Here is a 19,769-nt window from a genome sequence, read left to right on the forward strand (position 1 = left end):
AGCCTTCTCAAACTTCCATGACAATTTCAATTCAACTTTCTCTTTGCAACTGTCATCCATGCCATATAGGCAGGACATTTTTACTTCATGGTAAATTAATTTGCATCACATTTGAGATTATTATGAAACCCATAAGTAATATGACTTTTTAAAAAGAAGTCCATATAAATGAAATTTTAAGTTGCATTTATTAGATAAGATAACTGGTTCTTCAGCTGTCCTGGGACGTAAGAATGTAGAGATCCTTTACTCTGCAGTGCAAGCTACCTGCTACTGTTTCCTGGCATAGACAGAAATGAAGTGATTAAATCAGAGAAGTATTCATGAACTTTTGTGAGCCCAAACTCATTTTATTAGATCTCTGATTTTGTCTGACTTCAGACTAACACAGCTAACTGCCTCTCTCAGCTTAGAACGGAGGGGCCAGTAAACAGTATTTTGGCTAAGTAGGCTCATCCCTTCAGAAGGGGAAGGAACCTATGCCAGCCAGAGAGCTGCTGAGCTTTCTCATTTTGTCTTCAGTGCTGCCGAGAAAACATCAAATTGCTTAGGGACACATCCTTTTAGCTTTGCTGATATTGGGCAGGTCCACTGATATCAGTGAGATAATTTACATCTTCACTGACTGCCTATCTTGTATGCATACCAGCCCAGCTGCTGGCTTCTTTACTTTTCATTCCATCCAACTGCTGTAACTTCCTTAGCCCGATGAAGGGTTTTTGAACCCGAAAGCTTGCTTAAATTTTTTTCCCCCCAACTACTTAAGTTGGTCTAATAAAAGATATCAGATTCACCCAAAGAACCTCGTCTGCCTTGTGTAATAAGGGACTAGTTGGCATAAAGCATTTTGCATATCTCCTATATTATGGGGTTTTAGTTTATCATTGGAACTCATAACTGATACTACAATACAAACCATAAATGTAATAACAGAACCTGGTTTTTAGTTTCTAGAGCCCTTTAAACTTGCAATCGAATCTCTATTACAGCAGGAAGAATAACTGAGTTTCCCAGTCCCAAGCACTATATCTTATTCTTACCCTTCCGAAACCGCAGATGCATGCATTCACATCGAAATAGCGTAAGATTGCTTAAAAATGCTTTCTGTGTAGATCTTCAAGTTATAGATCTTTTCCAGGATGTTAAACAAATTCCAAACTGTACAAGGTAAATTCTTTAAAAAGTAATTCATGTGAAATGATAAATAGTGCAAGTGGGTAAGTAAATGCCTCCTATATGATAGAGAAAGTAATTACAAGTGAAGGGGGAAAAGTTTAAGATTTTTGGTGAGTTTTAGTCTGTTATCATAGAGATGGGTGGGTATTTTTTCCAGCTTACCTATCTTCCTTAGTATATTGAAAATATCACTAAAAAGGATAACATTATCAAATAATAATAATTTTTGAGCATCGGAACTTTCTAGTATATAGAGTTTAACAGTTTTAATGGTATTTTGAGTAACTAGCAGCATTTGTTATCTGCCCTTCACCGTGTATACTTTTCTAAAACAGGCAAAATATTTTTTCTATCATCAAAATATTCTCTGAATGAAGTTTTCCTATTTATTAAATGTTATATTACACCTTCAAACTAACTGTATAAAGAAAAAGGTTATTTCCTAATTTTACATTGTGTTTTAGTATGCAGAAAACCAATATATATGCAATTTTAATGTTGAAAGGCTTGCAGTTCTGAAACCTGTGGTGTTCTGGTATATTGCAAACATTCCTCAGGCTGTAATAAGGAGATGACATTTTATTATGACATGTAATGCAATTAAACTCTTACAGAGGTTCTTTGTTGTCCTGGTATATGATAAATTATCATCTCCAAGAAACATTAAAAACATAGCAGGGATTATGAGGCTTGCTTTAATAAGAAACTTGGTTCTAAAAGGTTAAGATAGTTTGAAATAAAACTCATTTACTCTGTTAATATAATGCCATTTTTAACTGCTCAAAATGTTCTTAGGTTCTAGGCTGCTGTTAATTATAATACATAGGTGGAAGTTTCAAAAGTATAAAGGGCACCTAGGTATGCAGTTCCCTTTTAAAGTGGATGAGAGCTGACTATTTACTTTCTGGATTAACCTTAGAAAAATATGCTCTAAAATTCCTACCTTACCAAACCCCTATGAGATGCCTATGAACTGCACTGCAAACCTTGCTTTGGAGTGAACAGCTATTTTTTGTTTCACGGAGATGAAACCATAAACGTTATTTCTAAACATATTTTTGAAGCTAGTATGTGAAAAGGAATATTGTTTGGTACTCTTTCTATAACTAGGAAATAATAACTATTACAGCCTATAAAAATGTACCTGACAACTGTGTATAAGTAAATCACAGTAATAGTACACTAAGAGTACATACACATATCGCCCTCACCAGCCAGATTATTTCAAAAGCACTCAACATCCAGCTTGTTGAACTCTTTAAAAAATCTGGCTGCTTATTTTGGTGCCAAACTGAGTGTTGCACTCGTATCAATCCAGCCCTTGAAGGACAATACACGCACAGACACACTGAGACATGAACTAACTTTTGCCTGCAGACTAGTTCATAAAAAGCAATAGGGGAATTGCAAACTACTAAAAATTCCCTTTAGCAAACACCTGTAATCAAACTAGTCATTAATCTCACCACACCGAAAAGTTAGGCAACAAAATAGTAAAGCGAGTCTCTGTAGCAACAACAAAATAAAGGATGCTCTCCTCATCCAGTGAGTCATAAAATAGTCATTCAGAAGAAAATAGGTGGGAGATGTGACAAAAACCACATCCCATGTAATAATATCTTTACATGTGTCATGCAGAACTTCAACACCTCCCTTATGATCACATACTTCGGATATTCATGCCATTCATTCTTTTTCCTCAAGAATTTGTGAGGGGACAAACTAAAGGGATGATCCTGTTTCTACAACTGGAATCCATTTAAAACCTCTTTACATGGGAACTGAAGGGCACAGGGGACTGATGAAAGAACAGAATTTTTCTGTTGGTCAAGCCATCAAAAATGATCTCAAACTATTAACCTAAAGCTAGTTGGTGGCCTGTGTTCTCCGTGCACAGATGTCCAGATCCAAAATAACACCCCTACAGTTTGCTGACAGCCTCAGCCTACAACCCAAAGACCAAATAAGCCATTCAGAATAAAGACCTTGCTGTCTCCTAGAGAAGATCTCTCTTGTCAGCAAGGAGATGCTCTGACAGGTTAGCATGCAAATGAGAAAGCTTGTAACTGCTGCCAGAGAAACATTATCTTTGTTTTTTTTTCATTGCTGGCATCTATCAATCTGGTACCTTTGCAGATTTTTTCATATGAGAAAAAAAAATAGGGGGCCTACAATTGCTTTGTTACATGGTTATGGGTAGAGGTTTGTGGCACAGATCCTTGAAACTGCAACGGAGACATCTTTTAAAGGCAGAAACGTGGAGCAGATAAAGCCGGCATGAAATCTGAGGGGTGTCCTTGGCTTGATCCCCCCCAACACTCCGATTGTGAGGCAGAAAGCGGGACGCGCTGCTCGATTTGTATGCGTTGTGTCTGTCTGCATGCTGTATCTCTCTGCACCTATGATTTAAGGAGCCCGACAAAAACGCTGAAGCCGTGACTTCCCTGTAAGCCGGCTGGGAGCCGGAGAAGGTGGGCTGCCCCATGCCAAAGCCCTTGTGCCTGACAAAGCCCCAACCCTCCTTAGGTGAAGCCGGACATTTCCAGCGCCCGAGGATTTCCCGGGAGAGCGGGCGGGGGCGGCTCGGGGATGCCTGGGCCGCAGGAGGGCGAGGAGCGGAGGGGCTGACGGAAAGGGAAGGGGGAGGCGGTGCTGCCCCTGAGGGAGCGGCACCTCCGCGGAGCGGGGATGCAGCCCTGCTCGGGAGGCGGCGGCAGCCAAGGGTGCAGCCCGGGCAGGGAGGGGAATGGGACCCCTCGGCTCTTCCCCGCGCACACGAAAGGCGTCCCCAGCCCCTCCGCCGCGGACTCACCCAGCACCACGGCCAGGATGGTGCTGAGCAGCAGCCAGTTGTTGCGGAGGAAGCGTCTGCAGTCGCAGCCCTTCCTGCCCTGCTTCCCCATGGCCGCGGGAGGCGGCGGCTGCTGCTGCTGCTGTGCGCGCCGGGGTGTGCTGGCCCCGCGCTCGCTCGCTCGCTCGGCTCGGCTCCGCCCGCCGCCGCCGCGTGTCTGCCCGCTCGGGGCGGGGCGGGGCCACCTCCTCCCCGCGGGCGAGAGGCATCCCTGCGGGGGGCGGTAAACCCTCACCCCGCCCCACCGCCCCTGTTCTTTGGCCGTGCTGCAGTCCCAGCGGCGCTGAGGCCGGCAGCCTCCCCAGCCGAGGGGCAGGCTTTCAAGGGAGCCGCGACCCCCTTTTGCTGAGGCGCCCCTGGGAAAGAGCAGCGGGCGCAGGCCCTGGCCGCCTTCCCTGCTCCCTCCTCACCGGGCCAAGGGGGCTCGTGGCAGGGGACGGAGCGGGGACGTGGGAACCTGGAGGGTATCAAGCTCCCCCACGGCAGAGGGGTGGGGGACGGGAAATCCTGGGGGCAGATTGAGGTAGGGTATGTAGGTAAGGCCAGTCATCGTAGTCTGGTAAATTAAGTGCTGCATCTGTGCTTGCAGGGGCGTAGGTTGTAGCCGTGCTGGTGTAAAGGACACAGGCAGGCAAGGTTCTTCCGGTGAATCCGAGATCTTTTATTAGACCAACTTCCAATGTTTTTTCTTAGCAAGCTTTCGGGTTTAAAAACCCTTCGTGGGGCTGAGGAAGCATCTGCAGTGGGTGTGTGCTCTTCCTGGATGGAAGAGCATCTACGCTTATGCCTCTCTGAACTGGCCCATCTACAACAGCAGTTCCCCAATGCTGACAGGTTGCACACCACCAATTGAAAATAATACATCCTTAAGGACCACCAGCATGTTTTTGTCATATAAAGTAATTATAATGAATCTGTTAACACATACCACTGACAGGCTGTCTGCGTGACAGTGATGGTGCCCAGAGCACAGATTGGGAACCGCTGGGCTACAAGATGCCACCCTGCCCTGCCTTAGATAAATGCAGCTAACTACCTCTCTCTGCCAGGATTGTTGTTACCTCTGTGTATTCTCGGCTGCACTTGCTAATGGATAATGTTCCAATAAGCTGGTGTAGAGGTTGAAGGAACTGGCTTTGGATTTTCTTGTACTTCTCCAGATAAAATAAAAGCCCCTCGCCCCACTTCCCACCCAGACATCCTGGATGTAACACATATAACACAGCACACATTTTTCTTCAGGTAAAAAGAAACTAGAAGCTTCAATAACACGCCGGGGCCTAGGCCTACCGTATTCAGTCTATGATAGAAGCAAAACCAAAGGTAACTTTATTGAGATGAGATAAACATGGGGCTGCAGAGCTGTAAAATAGGAGCTGCGTTGCCAGGAGTGGTGCATGGGCAGCTTGGCTGGTGTAACATCAAGACGATTAAAAAGGAAAGAGGGTTGTTATCACTTGAGGAATGAAGAGTGTAGAAGGAATCAGATTTTTAAGGAGCTGTAAAGTCGATTGACATGCTCGCTGCTGCCTGACTAGAAATGTCACTGCCACTGCCAGGCTGTTAGTTTTAAACTTTGGGTAGAGCAGGAATCAAAACTTGGGGGACGAGGGGAGGGGGCGCAGTTGCAAGTGCACCCCCTCCTGGATCCACCCATGCCTAGGTGTCCAGGTGCCCTGCAGAGGAGAACACATCTCATGAACCCCATGTCATGGTATGAGCCGGATCTGCCATCCCCATGTAACCCTTACAGCTTCCAGAGGTGCCAGCTGCTGAAACATGAGCCCTGAATGCAACAGAGTTGAAGTAACAAGGCTTTTGTCAACCCCCTACCCGCAACTGTAGGGCAGTGATTCTCAGAGTGCTGCAAGCACTTTGTGGAGCCTTTATATCCTTTTTGGGGTGCTGCAGGGCACCACAGGGTGCCCCAGCAACTTCAAGATCCTTTCCAGGGTGCCACAGAGTGCCACACAATATTTGCACTGTCAGGTGTGTAAATATGATTCACAGTTGTAACCCAAATAGGCAGCCTTGGTGTTTAAAAGCATTCTGACTTGTTGGGGTCATTCTGATTTCTCTGCAACAGAAGAATGGCTCTATTATTTTTCTGTAGTCAAAAATAAAGTGAAAACTAAGAGCTGGTATTTTCCAAGGTTGCCTCAAGTCTAGTGCGGAGAGCCTTGCATCTGTCAAGGAATGCGTTGTAAAAAGGTTGAGAACCACTGCTATACCAGTACCTTGCCTTCACAGCTACAATGTAACACCATTATCTGTAGTCCTTGATAAAGTAAATCCTGCATCTATGCTTAATTTGCTTATGCCTCTCTGAATTGGTTAGTCTACAAGATGCCACCTTGCCCTGCCTTCTTCTGCCTGACTTCAGATGAACACAGCTAATTACCTCCCTGCTAGGATTGTTGTTACCTCTGTCCATTACCAGTGATTCTCAACCAGGATGCTGCCTTAGGTTTCCAAGCTATGTTTGCATGCTGAAGTTCACAAGATAAACCCAGAGATTCCACATAGGAATGCCCTGTTGTGGTCTGAGTTCTTACTCAGAGGAGGATTTCTCCATTCTTTTTCTGTAGTCAAAAAAAACAAGTGAAAACAAAGACCTGGCACTTTCTGAGGGGCTACAAATGTTAGGAAGCAATGGTCTACTATGAGGTGCTCAAATTCACAGCAAAAATGGCCACCCTCATCCATTAAACAATGAGAGAGCCCCTCTCAAGTTACCCTTAAACTCATCTCCAATCCTAACATGAAACCACTCTGTTTTCTTTCTCTGCTTATGGCACTCTACTACAACTTCCTTCAACCAGTATCTTTTACTATGTATTGGCTTTTGTAGAAAGGAAAATAGTGATGTGTCTGAAATTCTATATAAATAATTGGACTAGGAGAAAATAGTAAATATTTTCAGAAAACTTGATTTCCTTTCTAAGGCAGCAATCACACGAATGGGATATTCCAGGAAGACCCCAGCTTTTCTGAAAAGGGGGGTTGCAACCATATGATGCAGTCCTTTGAGCTGGGAAATCTTACATAAACCAGGAAGATTCACTATGTCCCAATCCAAGAGATTCCTTCTTAAGGCAAGGCAGTGTCATTCATTTGTACACTGTTACCCCGAGGCCATTGGTGACATGTAGGAGGTGCACGCAGGTGCATGTACACCCTCGAGTGTGGTGGTGCACCCGCAGTGAAAAGGCACCACCAATCACTGTCAGCAGCGCCTGCAGGCAGTCTCCACTTGCCGCCCCCCACCTCGCTGCCAACACCACCGGTGGCATCTGTGCCCAAGGCAGTTGTTTCTATGCCTTTGTCTGGAAGTTCTGTGTCCCAGAGCAATTGCAGGGGTGTTGGCTGAAGAACACTGCCTGTGAATGTGCTGCTAGCATGGTGCAGCAGTGAGTATTTCACATGCTGCACTCAATTATGAAGGGCATGCTCAGCCCAAGAAATTTCTGCCTCTAGCTGTCTAACATGGAGGCTTTGGAGAGACAGAAGGAATTATGCCAGACTCCGTGTCCATTTACTCTGTCTACCAGACACACCAAATGACAGTGGTAGTCATTTGGGTGTTGATGTGCTCTTCTCTCCACATGGTAACTGGTCCAATGTAGTTGTTAGTGATGGGATTTTACCAGTTATTTCATTAAGGATAACTATCAAAAGTATCAAACTATCAAATATGGTGAAATGCCTTGCCCCAATATTTTAGCACAAAGAATGGAAGGAAGAGAGAAAAAAAGCATCAGCAATAGGATTTATCTGTGGATTAAATTTTTAAAGGGGATTACTGGTTAAATCTGCGGAAGTTCCTATAGTACTGTGCAGAGATACCAGGATAGCTCTGAAGAAGTTTTGAACTTAAAATAGTTTGGGTATCAGTGCACAGCTCTGCATTGTGCTATGTGGACCTGCCTACTACTTTCTCATGATTATATAGATATTGGAATGGGGGGGAGGGAGAGAAGAGGCAAAAATATTTTAGTGTTTGCAGGTGTGATTATATTGAAGGTGCCATTACAATCTCATTCCTGGCAAGATGATGATAAAACTGTTTTTAATAGTATTTGTCAGTATGGTTTTCTGATTGATTTTTCAAGTGTTGTTGAAGTCATTGGGCAAGTAAGAAAAAGAATGGATGTTATAACGTTCTGATTACTAATCTTCTGATAACTAAATAGTAGTAATACAGAATCTAGGGTACCAAATTGAATATTGCACTATTTTTGTTAATCACATAAGTTAAGAATGGTAACTTTTAAAATTCATAGAGGTAAAGTCACTATGACTTACCACTCCAAGGCTGATTAACAGTTATGTAGGAGAAAATTTTTTTCTGAGGCAGGGGGGAAAAGCCTTTCCATTTATCATCAACTTTGGAAATTTTCCAACTAACTTTATTGTATGTTCATTATTCAAGTATTTCATGTTGTTATATAAATAGAAGTAGTCCCCCATAACACACAGCTTACTTATGCATAAGGTGTACATTGGCTCCTAGCAATATGTCCTGACTAAGAAACAGACACTTTGTAGCACTGCAGGGACCAAATAGTGGCTTGGTCCCTGCTTTTGCCGCATTCTCTGATTCCAGGCTTGAAGCCCTTTATAAAGGCAAGGATCATTACTCTGTTATACTGTGAGGGAAACTAAAGCACTGAAATGGGAAATGACTTGCCCAAAGTCACCCGCTTGAGAACCCAGGAATTCTGATTCAGATGACTGCCATTCCCCATGGGGTTCAACCATGCTGGCTAGCATAATGGGGTTATGCCACAGAGCTCAGGTATCTCCCATTTATCTCTGTAGATTCATAGATTCATAGATGTTAGGGTCGGAAGGGACCTCAATAGATCATCGAGTCCGACCCCCTGCATAAGCAGGAAAGAGTGCTGGGTCTAGATGACCCCAGCTAGATACTCATCTAACCTCCTCTTGAAGACCCCCAGGGTAGGGGAGAGCACCACCTCCCTTGGGAGCCCGTTCCAGACCTTGGCCACTCGAACTGTGAAGAAGTTCTTCCTAATGTCCAATCTAAATCTGCTCTCTGCTAGCTTGTGGCCATTGTTTCTTGTAACCCCCGGGGGCGCCTTGGTGAATAAATCCTCACCAATTCCCTTCTGTGCCCCCGTGATGAACTTATAGGCAGCCACAAGGTCGCCTCTCAACCTTCCCTTGCGGAGGCTGAAAAGATCCAGTTTCTCTAGTCTCTCCTCGTAGGGCTTGGTCTGTAGGCCCTTAACCATACGAGTGGCCCTTCTCTGGACCCTCTCCAGGTTATCCACATCCTTCTTGAAGTGTGGCGCCCAGAATTGCACGCAGTACTCCAACTGCGGTCTGACCAGCGCCCTATAGAGGGGAAGTATCACCTCCTTGAACCTATTCGTCATGCATCTGCTGATGCACGATAAAGTGCCATTGGCTTTTCTGATGGCTTCATCACACTGCCAGCTCATGTTCATCTTGGAGTCCACTAGGACTCCAAGATCCCTTTCCACCTCTGTGCCACCCAGCAGGTCATTTCCTAGGCTGTAGGTGTGCTGGACATTTTTCCTTCCTAGGTGTAGCACTTTGCATTTCTCCTTGTTGAACTGCATCCTGTTGTTTTCTGCCCACTTGTACAACCTGTCCAGGTCTGCCTGCAGCTGTTCCCTGCCCTCCGGCATGTCCACATCTCCCCATAGCTTTGTGTCATCTGCAAACTTGGACAGAGTACATTTCACTCCCTCGTCCAAGTCACCGATGAAGACATTAAAGAGTATCGGTCCAAGGACCGAGCCCTGCGGGACCCCACTGCCCACACCCTTCCAGGTCGAAACCGACCCATCCACCACGACTCTCTGGGTGTGACCCTCCAGCCAATTCACCACCCACCGGACTGTGCAGTCATCCAAGTCACAGTCTCTTAACTTGTTCACCAGTATGGGGTGGGATACCGTATTGAAGGCCTTCCTGAAGTCTAAGTATACGACATCCACCCCTCCTCCTGTGTCCAGGTGTTTCGTAACCTGGTCATAAAAAGAGACTAGATTGGTCAGGCACGATCTGCCTGCCACAAACCCATGCTGGTTTCCCCTCAGCATAATTTGTCCTGCTGGGCTCTCACAAATGTGAGCCTTGATAATTTTTTCAAAGACTTTGCCAAGGATGGAGGTGAGACTGACGGGCCTATAGTTGCCTGGGTCCTCCTTGAAAATGGGGACCACATTGGCCCTTTTCCAGTCGTCCGGGACTTGGCCCGTGCGCCACGAGCGTTTGAATATTCCCGCCAGTGGCTCTGCAATGATGTCGGCGATTGCCTTCAGCACCCTCGGATGGAGCTCATCTGGGCCTGCCAACTTAAAGGCATCCAGTTCTTCTAAGTGACTCTGCACCAACTCAGGGTCTGCGCCTGGAAGTCTGGCGCCTTGCTGCTGCCTCTGTACAACCCCAGTGAGAGACTTGTCATGTCCCTCGCTTAGGAACACTGAGGCAAAGAACTCATTGAGGAGTTCAGCCTTGTCCCCCCTGTCTGTCACCAATTGTTTCTGCCCATTTAGCAGGGGTCCTATTCCTCCCTGGGTCTTCCTTTTACTCCCTATATATCTAAAAAACAATTTCTTGTTTTCTTTTACTTGGGTTGCCATCCTCAGCTCCATGGTAGCTTTGGCCCGTCTAACTGCCTCCCTACAAGCGCGAGCAGAGGAGGTATATTTGTCTTTGGTGATCTCTCCCTGTTTCCACTTTTTATGTGCTCCCCTTTTGGCCCTTAGGCTGCCCTGGATTTCTCTGGTCAGCCAGGGAAGCCTCCTGGCCCCTTTCCCTCTTATGCCTCGCTCGGGGATCGTCTTGCTTTGTGCCCGAAGGATCGTTTCCTTAAGGCACAGCCACCCTTCTTGGGCTCCCATCCCTTCAAAACTCCTACTCTGCAGTGCGTCCTTGACTAATTGCCTGAGTTCATTGAGATCAGCTTTCCTAAAGTCTAGCACTTTCACCCTACTAGTTACCTTACCCTCTCGATGTCTTATGGTGAATTCTATTATTAGGTGGTCACTGTCCCCCAGATGGCTACCGATCTGGAGGTCCCCTACCATGTCATCCCCTGTTGCCAATACCAGATCCAGTATGGCATTCCCCCTAGTGGGACCGTGTACCTCCTGTGTCAGGTGGAGATCCTGTATACAGGTTAGAAACCTTTGTGAGCGGTGGGACTTTGCTGTCTGCGTCTCCCAGCAGATGTCCGGGTAGTTTAGGTCCCCCATGACTACTGCCTCTTTAGCTTTTATGGTCTCCGAGAGTTGCCTCAGGAGCCCTGAATCTCTTTCTTCCCCTTGATGTGGGGGTCTGTAGCAGACCCCTACCACCAAATCCCTTTCTCCTTGCCCCCCCACGTAGCCTAACCCACAATCCTTCTACTTCCTCATCCTTGGATTCTGTCTTGATTAGGGTTGATGTATATTGCTTGCTGACATAGAGCGCAACCCCTCCCCCTTTCTTCCCCACCCTGTCCTTTCTGTACAATCTATAGCCCTCAATATGTACTGCCCAGTCGTGGGATGAATCCCACCAGGTTTCTGTTAGCCCCACTAAGTTATAGGTGTTTAGTGCAAGCAGGAGCACTAGTTCATCCTGTTTGTTCCCCATGCTCCTAGCATTAGTATATAGGCACTTGAGCCCTGCGACTGGTGCCTTTGCTGCCCCCCCGCTCCGAGTCCCAAGGGGCCCATTGTTTCTTACCTTCTCGTTTCTTACCTGTGCCATAGTGCTGGCCTCCCCATGGCTTTCAGGTTCCCAATGCTCTCTTTCTTCAGGCTGGGCTGTCCTTGTGGGTGCCACATGGTTTGGTGGTCCACAGCTTCCCCCGCCCTCATCTTCCCCTCCCCCCGACGAGCCTAGTTTAAAGCCCGCCAGAGGAGATCCGCCAACCTAGAAGAAAACACACGCTTACCTTTGGGGGACAGGTGAAGCCCATCCCAGCTGAGCATGTCCCTCGTCGTAATGTGCGGGTTGTTGTCCAGGAAGCCGAAGCCTGCCTCAAGACACCACTGCCAAAGCCGCCAGTTGGTCTCTCGGATGCAGTTCTCATGCCGTGTTCCGCGTCTGTTCACTGGTAGGATGGAAGAGAAAACCACCTGTGCACCGAACTCCTTCAGCACGCTGCCCAGAGCACTGTAGTCTGCCATCAGGTGATCGGGGGTTCTCCTGGCCGCATCATTAGTACCCACACGGACTAGGACCATGGGGTAGTAATCGGTGGGCTTGATCCTGGCCTGGATTACCTCCGTCACATCCCGAATCTTTGCTCCAGGGAGGCAGTATACCTCTCGTGCTGAGGGGTCCTGGTGACAGATGGGCCCTTCCATACCTCTCAGGATGGAGTCGCCTATGACGAGCACTCGTCGCCTCCTCCTCTGGGTCCTCTTGGATCTCTTGACCTGTTCGGAGTGTGAAGAATGTATGTGGAAGGAAGAACAGCATCACCACAGCAGTTGCTTTTTCTTTTAGGCTATCCCCTACAATAAAGGTAACAAGTTCAGGGGAATAAAGAGCTGGCTGCTCTTTTTCCTCCTGTAGAACTGAGAAACAAGAGCCAGGATCTATCCCAAAATGTTCAAATTTGGGTGCCTAAAATTAGGTATACATAGACTTCTCAACAAATGTAACCCGATATTGAGATGCAAGAAGCAACTGCATTAACTTTTTGGCTTCTGTTGTCATCTAAGCCTCCTCACAAATAGGGAAATTTAAGAATAAAAAAGAAGGAATGGATGCAATCACACCTTCGGAAGTGTGAAGCAAATAATCTAGTAGAAAGAAAGGAAGCAAATGAATAAGCATCATGTTAGTTTAATTAAATCATAAAAGTTTGTAGACCATGTAAAAGGAAAGCTGGCGGAATGGCTGTGTTTATAAAATCAAAGAAAGAATGAAACACAAACAAACTGGTATAAAATGGTAATCATGAAAAAGATGTCAAAACTAAGTCAACCACTTTCCATTTTTGCTGTAGCAATGTATTACATAGTGTGATTTGACATCAGATAAAGGACAGAGAGAAAAAGGTACATGAGGTTTTCTCTTGCTGCAGTTGGCTGCACAGGGAACAGAATTGGGCCCATATGGCACATAACATTTTGCTACTTGTGTAGTCATTCTGTCCCCATATCCCATATTTGTAGATGCTATGCCTAGTCTAAGCAACTGAGAGGACATAGTTTGGTCTTGTTTTGCAATGGGGTAATGATCATAACAGCTGCACAGCTATTCCTTTTTCTTGTGTTTTATGTACCTTCTCTGTATGCTATTTAAAATAGTTACATATTCCTCTACTTTAACTTCAAGCTCTGTTTGTGAGCTGTAGGAAATTGTTTCCTGAATCTGGAATCCAGTGGTCCCTGAAATCAGTGGTTAAAATGTTGAGAGATCTAATTTTTAGTACTGAGTAAAATAAATAGAAGTCCACAAGTATCCCCTTCACATATTTTTTTTTCTTAAAAGCAATGTTCTGTTTGCTTTTTATTTACTTATTTCTTCTCATTCAACATTTTGAAATATTTTTGGTAAGAGTCAGTGTCCTTAACCACAAACATTGCCCCTTCTCCTCAGTGGTTAGCAGTATGCTTCTTGCCACCTTTAATATAGCTATATAATTACCTAATAGGCATGTCATACAATTTCTAAATGGTATAAAAATATAAAATATTATTCAGAGTTATACTTTTTGTCAGGATAAGATAGTAAATGCATATATTTGATCATCCTCAAGTAATCTGTGTATCTCTTGTTTACCACCACAGGCACTACCTCTGCTCTGTTCTGCCTGTTTTTGGCCCTCACCAATATTCAGTTAAGTCAGGATCTAACCCTGCTACCTTAAGATAGTGTATCTATTTTTTCTTATTAAATGTACCCTAACAGTCATGAACTTAAAAAGATTAAGTTGATAACTTATTGCGTCCATACAAAATTAAAGAAGCATTAAAAAAAGACTTATGTGGGTAAAATTAGACTAGTTTCTGATGAGCAGGCTTTTTAAAATTTGAACTTGCTATTATAGAATGACAGATATTGGCTCTAGCTCTGAATGTAGATTCAACTTGGCAGTTTCTGTATGGGGAGCTAAAAAACAATCTGTGATAAAAGTGTCCCAATGAAATGGAAAAGAATTAAAGGTACTCCAGGCCTATGGATCACTCTTGAGATGTTTAAGTTATTTTAAAAATGAGCAGAGCTATGGAAAATGACCAAAAGATCTAATAGTTTGGGATGTTAGCAACTGTCTAGCACATGTGATAAGAAAAAAGACTACATTTTATTCAAACAAGACATTTTGAACTTCTCGTGATCTTAAGATATTCTGAAGTATCTATTAAATTATATTTTGAAGACCTTTATGCAAGTGTTTTGGTATGATTAACGTGTGGAGTGAGGAAAGGAATTGAAGAGCTTTTTGACAGTAATATTAAGTTATAAATTTCCATAGTTTTACCACAAAATAAAAAAAATCTTGTAATATCATTACTGAGGTTTTGATATTTCTATGAATGTTCATAAGTGATGCACAGAGGTCAGGCTCAGTGTTCAGAGTTCTTACCTGGTAGTGTGGTGACATGGCTTCAGTTTCCAGCTTTACTAAATATTTCCTCTATGATTTTGGGCAAGTCACTTAATTTCTCTATGCTTCACATCCTTACCTGCAAAATAGTGAAGCAGTTGTCATCCATTTGCAGCAACACCCGTAAGGAACATTTTCCCTACCATGTATTCAAGCAACAGAAAGTCATGTAAGGCCTTGTAATGGGAGGCACTTAGTATGTGTTAAAGCTGGGGAATGTTGTGCAGTAATAAAGTTAGAATGTATTCTGAGCAGTTGTACGATGATGTTTACTACCATCTTTTACATGCACAGCCTGCGCTCCACTACTAGGAGGCTGGTGAGCAGGTGACCTGGCATGCTTTGCTGGACTGATGTTTCCCCATATTTCCGACAGCAGCCAAAAACAGCTGAGCTCACAACTGAGTGAAACTTTGCCTTGGCTAGTGTAATCCACAGGCTGCATGGGAGCCACTGATGGGACCCACAGCTATTCTGTGCCCCTCTCACTGCCTCTGATTATAAAAACTATAAGGGATTCTCTTCAGTCACACTCCAGGCAGTTGTGGATCCCCAAGGGTGGTCAGACTAGGTACATTATGCCTTTGGATTCAGGAACTCCAGTTTCCCAGAGATGGTGGAATTCATCACCAGTGCTCCCACCACTTCTCCACAAATATCTTACATGTAACTCCCTGTTGTGTGGGGATGGGGAGGAGGGCCTAGGGTTGGGAGACTGAGGCAAGGAGTCTTGTGTTGGGAGTTGGTGAGAACTGGCTTGGAGGAGGAAACAGAGGCACAGGGTCCTGCATTGGACATCCATGAAGCCTGGATGGGAGAGGAAAACGGAGGCACAGACCGGTAGGTGGGTCAGCATTATCAATGACTCCAGTTGAAGGTTGGACAGGAAGTGCACAAGGAACAAATTTCACAACTGTGCAAACTTTATTTCTTCAAATAAACCTAAGATAAGTATTGGAAAATAAAGGCCTTCTCAAAGAGGATTTGAAGAGCTTAAAACTCTTAACACTATGCAAATTGCATTGTATGTGCAATTGCGCCAAGTGTGCTGTGGGGTGTTTATAGGTCTTCCTGCTGAGTCCCTGGAAGTCCTGTGGTGTGGAGGCATGGTCTCTGCCAGTTTGAGCTGTATGGCTCCAAGGAGTTCAATAGCCACATCTCCATGGGTGGGTCTGGTTTTGCACTGCTGGGGAGCTGGATGCGGCGAAGAGCACCAGGGACCATCCTACTGCTTCATCATTGATGTTCAAGTACCTTTTTGTGTCACAGAACCCCTGCTTCTGGGGTGGAGGCACCTAGAAGGGTGATGGTGTTTCCCATTGCCCCAGGGGAGGGAAGGACCACCCTTTTTGGGATGTTCAGAGGACCTGTGGCTCAGATCTCCAGTCTTTACTTACTGTCCAGCTATGCTGAGGGATCTCAGGCTTCAGCTAGAACAGATGGCATATAGGGAGGCATGGACACAGTGCACCTGGGCAGCTCTCCAAAAGTCCCACTAGTGGTCTGGTGGTGGTTGCTCACTGCGGGAGAACAGGTAGGAGATCGCCAGTTCTCATGGTAATTCATACTGGCATGAGGCAGGTGCCATTTTCTCTGGTCAGGTAACTTGCTGTCATGGCACGGTCCTACTCCTCGATAGCAGTAGCCACCCTATACAGAAAGGACCTGCATGACTCCGTGGTGGACCGGAGGGATGCATAAGCTTTAAGTACCAATTCTTGGACCCTCTCTGAGCCCCTTTCTAGTTCCGGTGCCAGTTCCAGGATCTGGCAGTCCTGTGTTCCAAAATCTGCTGAAGAATTCTCAGCAGCTCCTCTGATCAGTCTTGCCAACTCTTAGTGGTGTTGGCGCAGTGTGCGGATTTCATAGATATTAGGGCTGGAAGGGACCTCGTAAGATCATCGGGTCCAGCCCCCTGCCCAAGGGGCAGGAAGTCAGCTAGGGTCAAAGGATCTTAGCAAGTTAATCATCCAAATGTTTCTTGAAAGTGTCCAGAGTAGGTGCTTGCACCACCTCTGGGGGGGAGTCTGTTCCAGGCCTTGGGGACTCGAACAGTAAAGAAGTTTTTCTTTATGTCCTGCCTAAAATGGTCTTGCAGGAGTTTGTGACCGTTGGACCTTGTCATCCCTTGGGGCGCTCTGGTGAACAGGTGTCCCCCAAGATCCTGATGCACACCCCTGATGTACTTATAGGTTGCCACCATGTCACCCCTAACCTGTGCTTCTCCAGACTGAAGTCCCATAGCTTGCAGCCTTTCTTCATAAGGCCTGTTCTCTTGCCCTCTGATCATGCTCATGGCTCTCCTCTGAACTCTTTCAAGCTTCTCCACATCCTTCCAAAGTTGTGGAGCCCAGACTTGGATGCAGTATTCCAGCTGTGGTCTCACCAAGGCCGAGTATAGTGAAAGGATGACATCCTGGGTCTTGCTCAAGATGCATCGGTAGATGAAAGCCAGAGTTTTGTTCGCTTTGCCAGCTGTGGTATCACATTGGTGGTTTATATTCATCTTGTGGTCAATCATGATACCCAAGTCTCTTTCAGTCATGGTGCTAGTGAATATAGCATTGCCGAGCCTATAAGTGTGATGCAGGTTTTTATTCCTGAGGTGGAGCATCTTGCATTTGCCTGTATTGAATGCCATCAGGTTTTCATCCATTCACCTTGCAAACCTATCGAGGTTGGCCTGGACCACCAGCCTATCTTCAAGTGTGGACACTCTTCTCCAAAGTTTGGTGTTGTCAGCGAACTTGGCCAGTCCACTTTTGACACCAGTGTCCAGATCGTTTATGAAGACATTAAAGAGTACAGATCCAAGAATGGAGCCTTGGGGGACACCATTACTCACCAAGTGCCATGTTGATTCAGTTCTATCAACTACCACTCTTTGGGCCTGACCTTTGAGCCAGTTCCTCAGCCACTGGACTGTGGAGTAGTTGAGGCCACGGTTGTCTAATTTTTCCATGAGGACATCATGGGACACCAGGTCAAAGGCTCTTTTAAAGTCTAAATATATGACATAAACCTCTTCCCTTTTGTCCAGGTGATATGTCACCTGGTCATAGAAGGAAATGAAATTGGTCAGGCAAAACCTACCTGCAACAATCCTGTGCTGGCTATCCCTCAGAATGTTGCCTTCTGTTAGCCTGTCAAAAATGGTTTCTTTGATAACTTTTCCTAAAATCTTCCCATGGATTGAGGTCAAACTAAGTAGCCTGTAGTTTCCCAGGTCACCTTTTCTCCCTTTTTTGAAGTCAGAGAGGTCCTCCAACACTTCATCTTGGTAGTCCTGCTGATGTTTTTGGTTATAGGACATCCTCTGTGTGAGTGTCCCTTCATATCATGGTGGCAGCATCAGCACTGGGGTGTCTTAAGTGGTCTCATGCTGGCACAAATCCTGAGGAGTGAAGAAAGCAGAAATGGCCTTTGGATTGTTTCCAAAGTTGATAGACAATGTTTGTATGAATTCTGAATTCCTGCACAAACAATAACAGGTACACAGACAACAGTACACTGACAGCAGAACAGACCTGACCATTGTTGTAAATTCCTATGATAGTAGGAGGGGAAACATGATTCACCTTCCTCAGCCCAGTCATTTTCATGGGACAGCAAGATGAGAGTGGAACCTCATTGTGGTAAGCGACCTCTCAGCTACCTATTTTTAGTTACTAGTTGTTTCCCCCTCTTTCCACCCCAGAGGTTCCCAGAGGTGGATGGGGAGTCCTCCTCCAATAACTTGTCTGTCCCTATCTCAGGACATCACTTCTCTAGCTGATATCTCCCTGGCGAGAATGTCCCATCAGCACAGAGCACAGTTCTTTGAGTTTGCAAGTAGCAATCCTGCAAAATATACTCTGCTGCTTCTGTGAGGTCTCATGGAAGGACATGCCCTAGAGTCATGGAAGGGAACTGCTTGTTATGATGACTCTCTGCTGAGGTTGGCAATTCCATGGAATGTGCACAAAGCCCTGGAAACCTTCCTATACATGTGTTACAGCTTCATAGCCCTGTCAAACCTCATAGCAGTGAAAGCAGTGATTAATCACACCCTGAACTAGGATCACCCTCCCCCTGCAAGCTCTCCCCTGAAGAATGATGCTTTGTCCCATACCCTCCTATAATGCTCCAAGCCAGCACTTGCTGTGACCCCAATCTGTGAGGGGGATTTGGAATCCTAAAACACTACAGCTTTGATTGGCACCCATCCCTGTAGTGATGGAGGCAGTACTGTCCTGGATCCCAAAAGATTTCATAGATTTCAAAGATTTAATTGACAATAAGGCTGGAAGGGACCTTGGAAGATCATCGAGTCCAGGCACTGCCCCCATAGGAGCTTGTACCGCCCCTGTGGATAATAGAGTTCTGGTGGGAGGATAGACCATTCCCTGGAGTGGGAGTAGGGGGATGGGAGTGGTGTATCCTGGGATGCTGGAGGACAACAAATTGGGCATATTATTTCCATGGTACAATCTGACGATACCTGAACATGTGTTAGTACAATCTGAAGATACTCCTCATGCAAAAAGTTGTAACATTGCTATGATATGAGTGCATTTTGCACATTTTACTGCTTGAATATGCAGACATTCACATCTTAACTGCATTTAACATAGGGGTGGGCAAAATACGGCCCGTGGGCTGGATCTGGCCCACAAGGCCATTCTATCTTGCCCGCGGGGCCCCTCCAAAATTAGGAAAATTAATATTTCTCTGTCCTTGGTTCCTGTCAAAAATGACAGGAACCAAGGGCAGTAGGACCTAGGGTTAGTCCAGCAGGCTCCAACAACAGCAGGGCCTGCCTGGCCCTGGCCCCCCAGCTGGAAGCCTCTTCCATTCTGGGCTGAGAGCATGCGGCTGCCCCAGTGGTGTGGGAAGCTCAGATAAGTGGGGGGGACCCCGGGCAAGGAAGGAGTGCAAGGAAGTGGCCCCTCCCCACCCACGCCCAGTGCCCCATGCTGCAGCTGCTTGCAGCCTGCATAGGGCTGCCTGTACCAGCTCTGGACAGCCCCATGCAGGACCACTTCCCCACTGCACTCAGCTTTTCCCTGGGCTCCTTCCCTGCATGGAGAAAAGTGGCTCCTCACCCACCCTATGCCTGGGGCCCCACGCTGCAGGCACTCGCAGCCTGCACAGGGC

General features: G+C 45.9%; 1 protein-coding gene across 1 annotated transcript in view; it reads right to left on the reverse strand.

Annotated features, from left to right (window-relative positions):
- SLC1A1 (solute carrier family 1 member 1) overlaps positions 1-4,153 on the reverse strand; it is a 92,199-nt gene extending 88,046 nt beyond the window's left edge. The window contains exon 1 of the mRNA XM_019478189.2: positions 3,989-4,153. Within this exon, the coding sequence (XP_019333734.1) occupies positions 3,989-4,079 (91 nt within the window). The 5' untranslated portion in view covers positions 4,080-4,153. The remainder of the gene's footprint in view (positions 1-3,988) is intronic.
- Between the last annotated feature and the right edge of the window lie 15,616 nt (positions 4,154-19,769).

Source organism: Alligator mississippiensis, chromosome 3 (genome assembly GCF_030867095.1).
Source record: "Alligator mississippiensis isolate rAllMis1 chromosome 3, rAllMis1, whole genome shotgun sequence".
In the NCBI taxonomy this organism is placed as follows: Eukaryota; Metazoa; Chordata; order Crocodylia; family Alligatoridae; genus Alligator; species Alligator mississippiensis.